The following is a 16,062-nucleotide window of genomic DNA, read 5'->3' as shown; positions in this document are numbered from 1 at the left end:
TTACACAGGCTTCTGGGGGACCCACAAGCCTGGGAGGATTTAATTAGGTACTTCCTTGAACGTGGCCCATTTGGGGCTTTCCAATCGCTGAGTGGATGAGTGGGAGACGGTGTTGGGGAATTCGGAGCTGGGCAAAACAGCAGTCCCAAAACAAAAACAAAAACCCAAACCAAAACGCTGCGGGCCCTTCCTCAATGGTTGGCCTACGGACAAATCACGCAGCTTCCCCTCCGGCCACCAGGGGGTGTGCGAGGAAGTTCCGGAAGTCTGTTCCCGGGACGCGCACGCGTCCTTCTTCCCAGTTACTCTTCCCTTCACTTCCGTTGTATTTCGCGTCGACGTTTGTCCCATACTGCTACCCGTCTGCATACGAATCTAGCCCGGGAACTGAGTCGGAGGAACTGGATCAGCGTTGTCAGAGGGCCGGGGCTTGCCGACTCCACACGTCCTTGGGATCTGCAAGATGTGCTCCCTGGCCTTGTTCCCTCCGCCGCCGCCTAGGGGTCAAGTCACCTTATATGAGCACAATAACGAGCTGGTGACGGGCAACAGCTACGAGAGCCCGCCTCCCGACTTCCGGGGCCAGGTGGCTGGGGCGAGGAGGGAGGGGACCTTCAGGCGTGGGGGCGGAGTCAGAGAGATTTGGGGATTCCTAGCGGCGGGGCGAGGGCGGGGTCTGGGCGTTAGAAGGGCTGGCATGTATTTCAGGGCTGGGGTTGACGTGTGAAGGATGCTGAGGAGCCATGGGGGAGCTTAGAGGAGATGGAGAGAATGACGGCGACTCCAGGTGGTAGGGGGGCCGCAGGAGAACTGTTAAAAAGTTGAGACAGTATCTAGTAGAACTAAGACGGCACAACCTGAAACTTTTTTCAGTGGTTTTCCCGGGAAGGAAAAGGAAGAGATACCTGTTGGGCGTTTGCTAATGTAGGAGAGAGGCTCTGAGTCAGGTGTTTTCTGAAAATGTTCCATGATTTAAATCATCACAGCAATTCTGTGAAGTGCTATTCTACTTTCATAAATAAGGGACTTGATTTCCAGTTCACACAAGTATTAAATTTGTGGAAAAGACAAACAGGTATCTAGAGCCTCTTAGAATTAGACCAGCTGTGAGTTGTAGGTAGCAGGGAGTTGGGCAGAGATCTAGGAAGGCTATTGACTCATTGTCAAATCCCTCACTTCTGGGCTATAGTGGATCAATCTTCCGGTTCTACATCTGACCAAGGATCCACTGAAGACCCCTGGGAGGCTGGACCATGGCACAAGAACTGCCTTTATCCATCACCGGGAACAAGTGTGGAAGAGATGCATCAATATTTGGTGAGGCATGGCAAAGGGTTTCCTGAACCATGGTCTGCAAATCCCCAAGAAAATGAGGTTGTCATCTTTCTGCCCTGGCCTGCTCTTCAAAAGGCAGTTTTACTCAGCTTCTCCCTCCATCTGATCAAAGGATCAGTTCTTATTATGGAACTCAAGACAGTGCAGCAGTGGTTCCATTTCATACATTATATTTTCTTCTTCCTCCTCCTCCTCCTCCTCCTCCTCTTCTTCTTCTTCAATGACAGGGTATCACTATGTTTGTCAGGCTGGCTTCAAATTCACAATTCTCCTGCTTCAGTCTCCCTGGTAGCTGGGACTATCAGCACGTGCACTGCTCTTTGCCCGGACTTGCTTGGTTTTCTGGTTTCATTATATTTTCTTGCTCCCTGCCTCCACCTTATGTCATTACCATGTCTGAGCTTTTTACCTGAAGCTCAGCAGCGTATAAGTATATGTATATGTATGAATAATCTCATACATAGATTGTGCATGGTACACACACAGAAATGGAGTCATACTACCTGGGCCCACTTTCTGACTGTGCCACTTTTTAGCTGTGTGATCCTGGGTAAGTTACTTAATCACTATGTCCTTCAGATTCCTTATCTATAAAATAGAACCTATTTTTACAAGGCTGTAGTGATGAGTAAATCAGTTAATAGATATAAAGCACATAGAGAACAGTGCCGGGCACGTATTAGTCCCTTCAAGGATTAGCTACTATTATTTTGTTTGTTTGTTTGTTTGCCTGCCATAGAGTGTGTGTGCTTGAGGGAGACAGAGAGATGGAAAGTGAGACATCACCCCCTTGAGGGGATGGCCGTGCTGCAATCCATTCTCTTAGGATTTGGGGCATGCAACACATGCACCTGGCATGATTTTCAAGCCATCTGGTCCAGGTTTTGAACAACTGATGTCCATGTGAGAATCTAGCACCTTAACCACTATGCCACCTGCTGGCCCCACTACTGCTATTATTGTTATTACCATTATCATCTGTAGGATGGATTCCTAGAATTTTTTTTTTTAAGAATTATTTTTATTTAACTTTATTATTATTATCATTATTATTTTGCAAATTGATCCGAGAGAGACAGAGAGAGAGAGAGAGAGGAAGTGAGCAAGCAAGCCACCAGGTCCAAGACTTGAACCATGGTCGGCCATGTGGGAGTCCAGCGCCTTTAACCACCATGCCACTTGCCGGCCCCTGGATTCCTAGAAATTAAGTTACTGGGTACATATATATGGTCCCACCAGAATCAGAGTGCCTATTTCTCAACATTTGTGCTAGCAAACTTTGATATTTAGTACACAATAGTTTTTTTCTTTTTCTTTTTCTTTTTTTTGTGTGTGTGTGTGTTTAAGTTACGTACAGTTTAATTTGCATGTCTCTGTGTGAGTGAAGTTGAACATCAGTTTCTTGTCTAAAAAGGCCTTCATTCTGGGGTTCTTCTTTACCTTCTACCTTGCTGGCTGCTACTTCTCAGCTCTTTCAGTGGCTCCTCTTCCTGGATTTTTTTTCTTTTTTTTTTTTTTTGCTTTAAGAATTATTTATTGGGGAGGGGGTGGCAGGTGGTGTGGTGATTAAGGGTGTTGGATTCCCATATGGCTGGCTGCAGTTTGCTGCAGTTTGAGTCCTGGACCTGGCAGTTTGCTTTTTTACTTTCTCTCTCTCTTACTCTGTCACTCTCTGGTCAAATTAAAATAGATAAATTAATACATAAAATAAAATTTTTAAAAAATGGAAAAAGAATTATTTATTGGAGACAGCAGGTGGCATAGTGGTTAAGGCATTAGAGTCCCACCCCCTGGGGGGTGATTTCTCACTTTCTGTCTCTTTTTCTGTCTCCAGTGAGTGCAAACACCCTATAGCAAGAATCTCTCTAAAAACAAACAAACAAAAATTACTTATTTAATTTTATTGATCATTATTATAATTTTATATATATATATTTTTTCTAATTTAATTAAAAAAATTTATTTAACTTTATTTTGATTTGAGCAGAGAGGGAGAGAAAGAACAAGAGCGAGAGAGAGAGAGAGAGAGAGGAAAAGTGAGAAAGCAAGTCGTGAGGCCCTGGACTTGAACTGCATCAACCCTGTGGGAGTCTAGCACCTTTAACCACTATGCCACCTGCTGGCCCCTCACTCTTACAATTTTTTAATTTGCTATAGGGCATGCAGGGTCACCAGGGAGAAACAGAAAGAGAAAGTGAGAAAGCAAGCTGCCAGGTGAGAGAGAGAAAGAGAAAGTAGGGAAGCAAGCCACCAGGTCCAGGACATGTACCACAGTTGCACATGTGAGAGTCCAGCATCGTAGCTACCATACCGCCTATTGGCCCACTTCCTGATATCATTTTTAAAAAATAACTATTTTATTTATTCATTCATTTGTTTTTAATTTGACAGAGAGAGACACATTGAGAGAAAGTGAGAATGCAAACCACCAGGTCTAGGACTCAAACCATAGTCAGCCATATGGGAATGTCCAGAGCCTTAACTACCATATCACCTGCTGGTTCCCTGATATCTTTTTTTGTTTGTTTGTTTTTTTTGCTACAGGGCGCGTGCGCTCGCCAGACAGACAGACAGAGACAGAGAGACAGAAAGTGAGAAATCACCCCCCAGGGGGGATGGTCACGCCGCAATCCCTCCTCCTCCATTCTCCTCTCGGGATCTTGGGCACGCACGCACACGCGCCCGGCATGAGTTTTTAAGCCACTGGGTCCGGGACGCAAACTGCGGTCGACTATGTGGGAGTCCAGTGACATAGCCATTACGCTAACTGCTGGTTCCCAGTTCCCTGATATCTTTTTAATTTCTTTATTATATATTTTTATATACATACATACATATATATGAATACACACACATGTATGTATTTAAGAATTATTTATTTCATTTGTTGTTATTGCTTTTTAATTTGGCTAGACAGAGACAGAGAGAGAGAGAGAGAAAGGGAAAGCAAGAAAGCAAGTTACCAGGTCTGGGACTTGAATTGCGGTCAGTCTTGTGGGAATCTAGTGTCTTTAACCACCATGTCACCTGCCGGCCCCTATTTTTGTTTTTTTGTTGTAGGGTGTGTGTGCTTGTCAGAATGTGGCAGAAAGAAAGTGTGAAATTACTACCCCAGGGGAGATGGCTATGCCACAGTCCCTTGTCCTCCCGTCTCCTCAAGATTTTGGGCACATGTGCACTTATGTCCAGTGTGATTAACCAGCTGGGTCCAGGACTCAAACTGTGTAGCTGGCCATGTGGGATCTAATGCCTTAATCTCCGTGCCACCTGGTGGCCCCTGATACCTTTTAAATATTGGTGTTCTGGGGCTGAGTTTCCAGTTGATGTACCAGACCTGAGTATTCAGCTTGTTTACCAAATACTTTGCTTGAGTATTCCACAGACTTCACACATTCACATATTCAAATCTTCATTTACCTCTCCAAACCTTTTTCTTCCCTGGGTCTTTCATTTCAAGGAAAAGCCATATAGGTTGAAGAGTCAAAAAAATCTGAAGTCTTAAGTGCTCCAAAATCCAAAACTTTTAGAGGTTGTTGGCATGATGCCCTAAGTGGAAAATTTCACATCTGACCTCATATGATGTGTTCCAGTCAAAACGCTGCAATCTAAACTTACCTTCAGGCTATGTGTATAAGGAGTATATGAAGCATAAATGAATTTCATGTTTAAGCTTGGGTCCCATCTCTGAGATATCTCATTATATCCAAATATCCCAAGATTCAAAATAATTCTGGTCTCAGGCATTTTGGGTAAGGGATGCTCAACCTAAATTACTCATTCAGGAGCCAGTGATTTTTTTAAAAAATAATTTACACTTTATTTATTTATTTATTTATTTCAGTTTGACCAGAGAGGGACAGAGAGAGCAGGAGAGAGAGAGGAGAGAAAGCAAGAAAGCAAGCCACCAGGTTTAGGACTTGAACCCTGGTTGCCATGTGGGGGTCCAGTGCCTTTAAACCACCACGCCACCTGCCGGCCCAACAATATCTTTTTTTAAAATAATTATTTTATTTAACTTTATCTATCTAACTATCTATCTAGATATCTATTTTAATTTGACCAGAGAGGGACAGAGAGAGAGAAAGTGAGAAAGGAAGCCGCCAGGTTGGTACTCAAATCGCAGTTGGCCCTGTGGGAGTCCAGTGCCCTTAACCATCACGCCACCTGCTGGCCTTGTAAATTAACTGATCTTGTTCCTTCTACTTCCTAAGTCACTCAAATCCTCCTCCTTTCCTACAGCCTCACTAGTCACTTGAACCATTTTTTTTCTAGGTATCTCAATTAATTTCTTTCTCCGCATTCTTGTCCTCATCTGATCTTCAGCCAGACTGAACATTTTACGTTTTTTTTTGTTGTTGTTGTTGTTTTAAGTTTTTTGCCATAGTGTGAGTGCTCTGGCCAGAGAGGAGAGAGACAGACTATGAGGAGGAATGTGAGAAATCAGAAGGTCATGCCACAAGCCCTTCTCTGTCCTCCTCCTGGAATTTTGGGCACGCACACACATGCATCTGGCATGATTCTCAAGCTGCCAGGTTGGGGACTCATACTGTGGTTAGCCGTGTGGGAGTCTGGTGCCTTAACCACGCCACTTTCTGGCCCCCAGACTGAGCCTTCTGAAAAAAAAAAATGTTGGGACCAGCAGTTAGTGTAATGGCTATGTTGCTGGATTCCCATGTAGCCGACCGCAGTTCGAGTCCCAGACCCAGTAGCTTAAACTCAGGCCGGGCACGTGTGTGTGCATGCCCAAGATCCCGAGAGGAGAATGGAGAAGGGATTGCAGCGTGGCCATCCCTGCTGGGGGGGTGATTTCTCACTTTCTGTCTCTCTGTCTCTGTCTTTCTGGTGAGCGCATGTGCCCTATAGCAAAACAAAAAATCCCCCCAAAACAAGAAAAAAAAATTTTAAATGGGATTAGATTTTTTTTTTTTTGCTTAAAACTATGGCTTTCCCACTCATCGTCTTAGAGCAAGTCCTGGCTCCTTAACTTCATCACAAAGTCCCACCAAACCTTTTAACCTTATTTACCCCATCTGTAAATTGAGATTAGTGTGGTAATTAAATGAAAGGACAAATGTAAGTGGTTGGTACCTAATTGGGACTATTAAATGTCAGCGTCCTTACTTTTAATATGTTTATTGGATGAATGATGGAACTTGTAGACAGGACCTGAGGGGGTCAGAGTAACTGACTCACAGCTTCCTCTCTTTCTCAGGCGTGATGTGGGCCTTTTTGGGGTACTGAATGAAATTGCAAACTCAGAGGAAGAGGGTAAGTACTTTTCCCTTTAGCCATCTCTGGTTTTGTGGTTGATATCTTCCTCCCATGTTCTTTATCTAATTTTAAGTTTATTTATTTATTTCATGAGAGAGACTGGTAACCTCAATGGAGTCCCGCTATGCTTTGAGATTTTTTTTTTTTTTTGGTGAGGTTTTTGCTATAGGGTGCGTGCGCTCTCCAGAGAGACAGAAAGTGAGAAATTACCCCCCAGGGGGATGGCCATGCTGCATTCCCATCTCTTCCATTCTCCTCTCGGGATCTTGGGGACGCACATGCGCCTGGCGTGAGTTTAAGCCACTGGGTTCAGGACTCGAACTGCAGTCGACTACAGGGGAGGCCAGCGACATAGCCGTTACGTCAACTGCTGGTCCCTGTCCCACTATGCTTTGATCCTTACCCAGGTAGCCTGGATCACGGGTGTGTCTGGTGTGTTCAGTTCCACCTGGGTCCAAACCCAGCCCTCCCTTATGGCTCATTATCATGCAGCAGTGCCCTGCCACCTACCACCGCAGTTGGGCTGTCCCTCCATATTCTCCTTGAATTCCCTCTAACACCTATTGGCCCAGCCTCTTTTCCTCTAGCCCTATTTTTCCTGCTGTCTTTTCTTCCTCTGCCTATGAGAAAAACCCAGACTAGGTGTCCAAGAACACTTGCTCGGCAAATGAGGTGTCTAGAACACTTGCTGGGCAGAAGGACCTGGAGAGTGCCTGTACTTGTTTCTCTCAACTAAGATCCCTGTGCATGGCTTAATCAGAGTTTCTTCCTCAATCCCACAGTGTTTGAGTGGGTGAAGACAGCGAGCGGCTGGGCCCTAGCACTCTGTCGATGGGCCTCCTCCCTCCATGGGTCCCTGTTCCCCCATCTGTCTGTAAGTTTGGCTTCCATCCCTGGCCTTCCCCAGTTGCCATTCCCCATCCCCACCTCACTTCCTGTTCTTTCAAGTCAGGGCTTTGGGGACCATTGCAGAGGGTGGGAGTGGTCCAGCTCCCCTGTGAGGACGTTTAGGGGATGAGCTCCTTTTGTCCCAGTGTAGCCTCTGTCCACTTTCTCCTTACAGCTGAGGAGCGAAGATCTGATTGCTGAATTTGCCCAAGTCACAAACTGGTGAGTGCATAAACTCCGGGGCTTTGTGTGAAGGAAGTCCTGAACCTCGAAGCAACTTCCTGGGAAAAGGAAGTCAAGGCAGACTCCCTCCACTCCTCTCCAGACTGCTTACCACAGTCTCACTCCTTCCATGCCCCTCCCCTCAAAGGAATAAAAAAAGTAGAAAACACCCATCTCATGTGAAAGGAAATCGGCACTTCTGGGCTGGGGTACGGGTAGGTGCAGGCTTTGACTTTGTGCTCACTCCTGCCTCAGGTCCAGCTGCTGTCTGCGGGTCTTTGCATGGCATCCCCACACCAACAAGTTTGCGGTGGCCCTGCTGGATGACTCGGTCCGTGTGTACAATGCCACCAGGTGTGTGTGGGCAGTTCAAGTGGGCTCTCGCACATTGGTCTGCCCTTTCTCCTCTAGCCTTGGTCCCAAGAGAGCCCTGCCGTTCCTGAGCCTGGTCCACAGGGCTCCTTCCAGAGCTGGGGTGGGGGAGGCTCCATATTGGCTTTGTCCTTTGTAGACCCTCTTTATCCTATCCTCCAGTCCCACAGTGCTCCGGGGCCCTGGGTGGATGATCTTTCTTCCCTGTGACTTTCTTAACTGTACTTGGGTCCCCTGAGCTTACGTACCCGACTTAGTCCTCTGCCCCTTCACTCCAGCACTATAGTCCCCTCCCTGAAGCACCGGCTGCAGCGAAATGTGGCAGCTCTGGCCTGGAAGCCCCTCAGTGCTTCGGTCTTGGCTGTGGCCTGCCAGAGCTGTATTCTCATCTGGACCCTGGACCCCACCTCCTTATCGACACGGTGAGTTCTGGCAGCTGTCTCACTTTGGCCTGCCAGGGGTGGTGGGTGGTAAGGAAGTCTAGGAGAAGCTTTTGGTCCTCACAGCATTTCTCAGGGATATGGGAGAAACACATCTAAGGTCAAGGTGGGGTGCCAAGAATTCTCTAATCTGGAGAAGGGGACAACATTTGGGGTTTCTGGGTTTGTGGGGAGAATGTATCTGTGGATCATGGAATGGAAAGATTGTTTCTTTCAGAAGACCATCAGATTTTTTTTTTTTTAAGAGAGATTATAGGGCTTGTATGCTTGCCAGAGAGATAGACAGAAAGCAAGAAATCATTCCCTGGGAAATGGCCATGCCGCAATCCTTTCTCCATGCTCCCAGGATCCTGGGCATGCACACACATGCACCTGGTATGAGTTTTAAGCTGCTGGGTCCAGGACTTAAACTTTGGTCAACTATGTAGGAGTCCAGTGATGTAACCATTACACCATTTGCTGGTCTCAGTTTTTTTTTAAGAAGTTTTTGCCTTATGCCATGTGCATTCTCCAGAGAGGGGGAGACAGAGACAGTGAGAGGGAAAGTGAGAAATTGCCACTTCGGGGGATGGCCACATCATACTTCCTTCTCCATTCCCCCGAGATCTCGGGCATGCACATACATGTGCCCGGTGTGATTTTGAAGCAAACAGGTCTGGGACTTGAACCGCAGTCGGCCGTGTGGTAGTCTATGCCATCTCCTGGCCTGAAGACTATCAGATTTAATGGAAGAGAGCAGAGAATGGATGGGAATAGGAGTAGGAACCAATGAAACTAGAAAAGAGTCCCTGTGAGGGACCAGCAGGTGGTGTGGTGGTTAGGGTGCCGGATACTCCCACTTGGCTGACCATGGTTCAAGTACTGCACCTGGTGTCTTGCTCACATTCCCTCTTTCTCTCTCTGCCTCTCTCTGGTCAAATGAAAATAAATGAGTGAGTAAAATAAATAAATAAATCTTGGACCAGCAATTAGTGTAATGGCTATGTTGCTGGATTCCCATGTAGTTGACTGCAGTTTGAGTCCCGGACCCAGTGGCTTAAAACTCATACCAGGTGCGTGTGCGTGTGTGCCCAAGATCCTGAGGGGAGAATGGAGGAGAGGGGATTGTGGCATGGCCATCCCCCCTGGGGGGGTAATTTCTTGCTTTCTGTCTCTCTGTCTTGCTCTGTCTTTTTGGGAAGCACACATACCCTATAGCAAAAACCTCTCCCCCCCAAAAAAAAATAAATAAATCTTAAAAAAAAGAATCCCTGTGAGAACCAACTGAAAATAAAAACAGAAACTGGTTTAAATTACAAATAGAGAAAACCTCTTGGGGCTAGCAGGTGGTGTAGTGGTTAAGGTGCTGGATTCCTACATGGCCAACTGCAGTTCAAGCTGTGGACCCAGCGGCTTGAAAATCACAACAAATACATAAATAAGTAAATGTTAAAAAAAATAAAGAAACAATCTTTTGAGCAGCTTAATTAAGGAAAAAGAGTACACTATTTTTAGAATTAGAAAGGACAGATAACTGTAGACATGGAAAAGTAGAATTATAAAAGAGTATTGCATACATGTTTAGACCACAGATTTGAAAATCTATAAGGAAATGTGTGATTTTTCAGCAAAATATGTTACCAAAGTGGATTGCAGATGAAATTGAAAAGGATGAGCTTTACCACTGAAACACATATTAGGCCGAGATAGTCTCATAAGAGTTGTATCTAGGGGCTAGCAGATGGCATGGTAGCTAAGGTGCTGGACTCCCACATGGTTGACAGTGGTTCGAGTCCTGGCCCCGGTGGCTTGAAAATTACGCCAGGCATATGTGAATGATGCTCAGAATCCCAGAGGAGGATGGAGAAGAAGGGATTGCAGTGTGACTATCCTCCCTGGAGGTGATTTCTTACTTTGCATCTGTCTGTCTTTCTCTCTGGTAAATGCATGTGCCCTATGACAGAAATTGTCAAAGAATAGATAATGTGTATGTTATTTAAAGTATTCGTGATCATAGAAAATTTTGAAAGTCTGATTTTTCTCTTTATAATAAACTTTTTTAAAAAAGAAATTGTTTTAATTTTATTTACTTACTATTATTATTTCATTTGACTAGAAAGAGGGAGAGAGAGAAAGAGAAAGTGAGAAAGCAAGCTGCTAGGTCCAGGGCTTGAACCATGGTTGGCCATGTGCAAGTCCTGTACCTCAGTTACCATGCCACCTGCTGGCCCCTATAATAAACTTTTTATTTTGGCATAATTTTAGATTCATAGAAAATTTATAAAGGTAGTACATAAAGTTGTAGTGTATCTTTGCTCGGTGTCTTTTTTTTTAAGATTTATTTAATTTTATTTATTTATTTATTTTTAAATTATTTTATTCCATTTTATTTATTCTTTCATTTATTTTAATTTGACCAGAGAGAGACACAGAGGGAGAGGAAAGTGAGAAAGCAAGCCACCATGTCCGGGACTCAAACCATTGTTGGCCATGTGGGAGTGTCCAGCGCCTTAACCACCATGCCACCTGCTGGTCCCTGTTTATTTATTATTTTTTAATTTGACTAAGAGTGAAAGTGAGAAAGCAAGCCACCAGGTCCAAGACTCAAACCAGTGGTTGACCATATGGAAATCCAGTGCCTTAACCACAACGCCACCTGCCAGCCACCCCCCCCACCCCTTTTTAAGAGGCTTTTGCCTTAGGGTACATATGCTTGCCAGAGAGAGACAGAGACAGTGAAAGGGAAAGTGAGATTGTAGCCACACCGCAACCCAATCCCTTCTCTCGTCTCCTCCCAGCATTTTGGGCATGCATGCACATGTGTCTGGTGTGAATTTCAAGCCATCGGATCAGAATGCGAAGCATGGTCAGCCATGTGGGAGTCCACCAACATAACTGCTATGCCATCTGCTGTCCCTCCTTTTTTTTTAATTGTCTAATGGTACAAGCATTTGCAGGGAGGGAGGCAGAGAGAAAGTACCCACAATAGGACATGGTCATGCCATAATCTCTCCTCTATCTCCTCATTCTGTTGGGATTTTGGCATGCACACGTGCACTCGGTGTGGTTTTCAAGCCAGGGCCAGGATTTGAATTGAGGCCAGCCATGTGAGGTCTGGCTCCCTGAACCACTCGACTATAGACCTGTCCTTACATTCCAACTTTCCTTTTTTAGATTTTTGCAACGGAGTATGTGCAACCACTGGAGAGAAAAAGAGGGAAAGTGGGAAATCACTCCAGAGGGGATGGCTAGACCACAACCTCTTCTCCTCCGTTCTTCTCTTAGAATTTTGAGCATGCATGCACCACATGCCCAGTATGATTTTCAAGCCACCAAGTCCAAGACTCGAACCACATGTGGGAATTTAGCACTTTAACCACGATGCCACCTGCTGTCCCTATCCCCCGCCACATTCCATGTTTTTTTTTAACTTGACCAGAGAGGGATAGAGTGAGAGAGTGAGAGCAAGAGAGCGAGAGAGAAAAGGAGGGAGGAAAATGAGAAAGCAAGCTGCCAGGTCTGGGACTTGAACTGTGGTCGGCCATGTGGGAGTCCAGCACTCTTAACCACCATGCCACCTGCGGACCCTGCCACATTCCATTTTAAGACTCTGTTTTGGAACCAGCAGCTGCAATAATGCCTATGTTGCTGTACTCCCATGTAGCCGACCGTGGTTCAGTTCCCAGACCCGATGGTTTAAATGCCCGGCTGGGTGCACGTGCATGCGTGCCCAAGATCCCTAGAGGAGAATGGAGGAGAAGGGATTGCAGTGTGGCCATCCTCCCTGGGGGTGATATCTCACTTTCTGTCTCTCTGACTTGCACTGTCTTTCTGGTGAGTGCATACGCCCTATAGCAAAAACCTCTCCCCCTCAAAAAAAAAAAGACTATTTTACACAAATAATGCCATGAATACAAAAGGTATATATATCTATATTATCTATATATAGATATAGATAATATAGTTGTATACATAAACTTTTAATTTCTTTCTTTTTTTTTTTTTTTTGAGAGATGTTTGCTATAGGGTGCGTGCGTTCGCCAGAAAGGTTGGCCATGTGGGAGTCCAGCACCCTTAACCACCACGCCACCTGCCAGCCCCAGTAACCTGAGACTTCACTGGTGCTAGCAAGGGAACTATGACATTACTTCACATAGTAAGCCTGTACTTGCCAGGCTAAGGAGGTGGCTCTGGAAATTCAAAGCTGAGCAAGGTGTCGCAGGTGCCCTCAGCTAGTGCCCAGCCTAGTGATGGAGGCGGGTCCACATGCAGTGTCTGTATAAGCAGAAAGCAGTGTGGGAGCACAGAAGCAGGAGACACTCTGACCAGCCAGGGCAGAAAGGCCACCAGTTTTGGAGCACTGGCTATGTTCTGGGGAGTGGTAGGTAACTCCAAAAAGAGGTTGGAATCTTGAGGTAATGTCATAGATTATCCCAGCCCGACTGGATGGCCTGTGGAAACTTGTCTGGGGCTGGGGACATGACAGGGCATGGCGTCTCCCCACTGCAGCACCTTCTAGCTTTCCGAGCCAGTTTTTGTCTCCTTGAGACCTGATGGAGGCTTATTCCCTTTTATTCTGGCCTTAAGATATTACAGGTCATGCTTTCTTCTCTGTAGACCTATTGGTGGTGACGTCGCCATTCACTCCCCCCACTTCTTAACTTTCACAAATCTTTTTGCTTACTTGGATTTGAGCCTAGAGGAGCCATTGCAATTGGGAGCTTTTAGCAGAAGGAAAGAGTCATGGGGCTTTCTTCTTGTCCTCTTCTGACTCCACACCCTCCATTTCCTCTTGGTAGACCCTCTTCTGGCTGTGCGCAAGTGCTGTCTCACCCTGGGCATACACCTGTCACCAGCTTGGCCTGGGCCCCCAGTGGGAGCCGGCTGCTCTCGGCTTCACCTGTGGATGCTGCTATCCTGGTGAGTTGGTCTCTACCCTTCTTAGGGTCATGTCAGCTACTCATTCTTTGCCCGGTAGCGGGAAATACAGGGGAAGGGGGAAGTCATTGTCTGGTCTTCTCCAGGGAAGGGGCACCACCATCTAGACTCCTCAGATGTCAAATTCTGCTTGCCATAATTGTAAACATAAACCTGTGCTGGCATGTCTAGCAGTTCATTTCCTGCTCCCTCCCCTTTCTGGGTCTTTGTACTCAGTGTGGGATGACAGGGTACTTGTGTTCCCTTTGTCTCTCTTTCCTAGGTGTGGGATGTCTCAACAGAGACCTGTGTTCCTCTTCCCTGGTTTCGAGGAGGTGGGGTTACCAACCTGGTCTGGTCTCCAGATGGCAGCAAAGTCCTGGCTACCACCCCTTCAGCTGTCTTTCGGTGAGTGTCGGCAAGGCCCTAGATAAAGGCACTTGGTTCCTAGTACCTGCAGGTCCTCATTTTGGAACTTTGAGGCCCTAAGCTGTAATTTGGCTTTCTGTCTCAGAGTCTGGGAGGCCCAGATGTGGACTTGTGAGAGATGGCCTACTCTGTCCGGGCGCTGTCAGGTAGGACCGTGCTTCTCAGAAGCCGGGGAGGTGATTCCATGGTGCTCCTCATCCCCCATGCCTGGCTCCCCACTCCCTCTATAGACCCCCCATGGCTGGCTCCCCACGTTTCCCTATAGACCTCCTTCCTACCTCTTAGTTTCTTGACCACAGACTGGCTGCTGGAGCCCAGATGGAAACCGACTGCTGTTCACTGTATTAGGGGAACCGCTGATTTACTCTCTGTCATTCCCAGAGCGTTGTGGTGAGTTAAGGCAACCCTATACGACCCAGACTATCTGGGATGGGCAGATGGAGGCAACCTTCCGTAAGGTGCTACTCTGAGGAACAAAGAGAAGCCTAGGAGCCTTCAGAGGTGTTGAAGCCTGTGATGAGCTGATGGGCAGGGATGGGGAGCAGGAGGGACCAGCGAGAGGCCCACTTCTCGCATCTAAGAATTTCTGCTTTTGGGGCCAGCAGGTGGTGTGGTGGTTGGGATGCTGGACTCCCACATGGTCAACTATGGTTCGAGATCCAGGCCCAGAGGCTTGAGAGTCATGCCAGATACACGTGTGCGTGCATGCCCAAAATCCTGAGAAGAGAATGGAGACGGGATTGTGGCATGGCCATCCTCCTGGGGGGGTAATTTCTTTCTTTCCTTTTTTTTTTAAACTTATTTATTTTAATTTGACGAGAGAAATGGGGGGGGGGCGGAGAAAGAGAGAAAGCAAGCTGTCAGGTCTGGGACTAGAGCCATGACCGGCTATGTGGGAGTCCAGTGCCCTTAACCACCACACTACCTGCTGGCCCCCTGGGGGGTAATTTCTCATTTCCTTCTCTCTCTCTCTCTCTCCAACAAGTACATGTACTCTATGGCAAAAACCTGAAAGAAAAACAAAAACAGCAAAAAACTTTTGCTCTTTCCCACAGGTGAGGGAAAGGGGCGTGTTGGAGGTGCAAAATCAGCAACGATTGTGGCAGATTTGTCCGAGACAACAATACAGACCCCAGATGGTGAGGAGAGGTGAGCTGTTTGGGCGAGGGATGGGCAGTGAAAGGAAGGTGGGAGGGAGCATACTGCACTCTCCCAACTACCTGTCCTGATCGACAGGCTTGGGGGAGAGGCCCACTCCATGGTTTGGGACCCCAGTGGGGAGCGTCTGGCTGTGCTCATGAAAGGTGAGGTGTGGGGGTTTGTTCAGGTCATGGCTCTCTACCTGTACCTGGTTCTGTCCCTGCCCTGGGACTCTGCTTCTGGAGTGCTTCTCTATCCCTGGATCTGATTTATAGGAAACCCACGGGTACAGGATGGTAAACCAGTCATCCTCCTTTTTCGGACTCGAAATAGCCCTGTGTTTGAGCTGCTTCCATGGTAAGTGCTGGGCAGGCCCTTCGAAGGTTTGGGCTTCTCCCTAGCCTTTCTGCACCAAACCCACATCCCAGCTCATGCACCGCCCTTCTGCCTCCTGCCTACTCCTTTGCTTTCTTCCAGTGGTGTTATCCAGGGGGAGCCAGGAGCCCAGGCCCAGCTCATCACTTTCCACCCTTCCTTCAACAAAGGAGCCCTGCTCAGTGTGGTGAGTAGGCCAGACCGCTGGGGCTTTCAGGAGTAGAATGGAGAAGCTGAGGGCCTTGGCTACTGTATGGTTCTGCCATGGAGCTTCCTGGGGACCCGGCCCTGACACTTCTTTCCCCTCTCTCTGCAGTGCTGGTCTACAGGCCGAATTGCCCACATCCCTCTGTACTTTGTCAATGCCCAGTTTCCACGTTTTAGCCCAGTGCTTGGTCGGGCTCAAGAACCCCCAGCTGGGGGTGGAGGCTCTATTCATGACCTGCCCCTCTTTACTGAGACATCCCCAACTTCTGCCCCTTGGGACACTCTCCCAGGGCCACTACCTGCTCGGCCCCACTCCCCTCTCTAATAAATTTTTTCACTCAGTTATCTGATTCTATCTTTTCCTGGGAATTGAATTAGGGCATAGTGTGGGGTGAGGGCAGGGAGCATGGCTTTGGGGCTAAGATCCAACTGTGTCACTTTCTAGATACTGTTTGTGAATTTGTCTGGGTTAGTTTACCCCAGGAAC

General features: G+C 47.0%; 1 protein-coding gene across 1 annotated transcript; it reads left to right on the top strand.

The window, feature by feature from the left end:
- The first annotated feature begins 286 nt into the window (after positions 1-286).
- Positions 287-15,914, top strand: AAAS (aladin WD repeat nucleoporin). The gene is made up of 16 exons (XM_006169122.3): positions 287-586; positions 1,190-1,317; positions 6,548-6,603; positions 7,389-7,480; positions 7,670-7,716; positions 7,972-8,070; positions 8,367-8,510; positions 13,307-13,427; positions 13,708-13,832; positions 13,939-13,999; positions 14,153-14,243; positions 14,909-15,002; positions 15,090-15,157; positions 15,269-15,350; positions 15,471-15,555; positions 15,685-15,914. The coding sequence occupies exons 1-16, from the start codon at positions 464-466 to the stop codon at positions 15,898-15,900; spliced, it is 1,632 nt and encodes a 543-aa protein (XP_006169184.1). The 5' UTR covers positions 287-463; the 3' UTR covers positions 15,901-15,914.
- Positions 15,915-16,062: the final 148 nt, after the last annotated feature.

The sequence above is a fragment of the Tupaia chinensis genome, unplaced genomic scaffold (assembly GCF_000334495.1).
Source record: "Tupaia chinensis unplaced genomic scaffold, TupChi_1.0 Scaffold146740_1, whole genome shotgun sequence".
NCBI classification, from domain to species: Eukaryota; Metazoa; Chordata; class Mammalia; order Scandentia; family Tupaiidae; genus Tupaia; species Tupaia belangeri.
Note: the sequence above shows the minus strand (reverse complement) of the source record. Positions and strands in the feature narration are given on the sequence as shown.

Bases quoted from the DNA above. Each gene is read 5' to 3' on its own strand.
- AAAS (XM_006169122.3), top strand. From the start codon at position 464: ATGTGCTCCCTGGCCTTGTTCCCTCCGCCGCCGCCTAGGGGTCAAGTC. The intron at 8,511-13,306 runs GTGAGTTCTGGC...TCCTCTTGGTAG, and splicing joins CCCACCTCCTTATCGACACG to ACCCTCTTCTGGCTGTGCGC. The intron at 14,000-14,152 runs GTAGGACCGTGC...TCTTGACCACAG, and splicing joins CTCTGTCCGGGCGCTGTCAG to ACTGGCTGCTGGAGCCCAGA.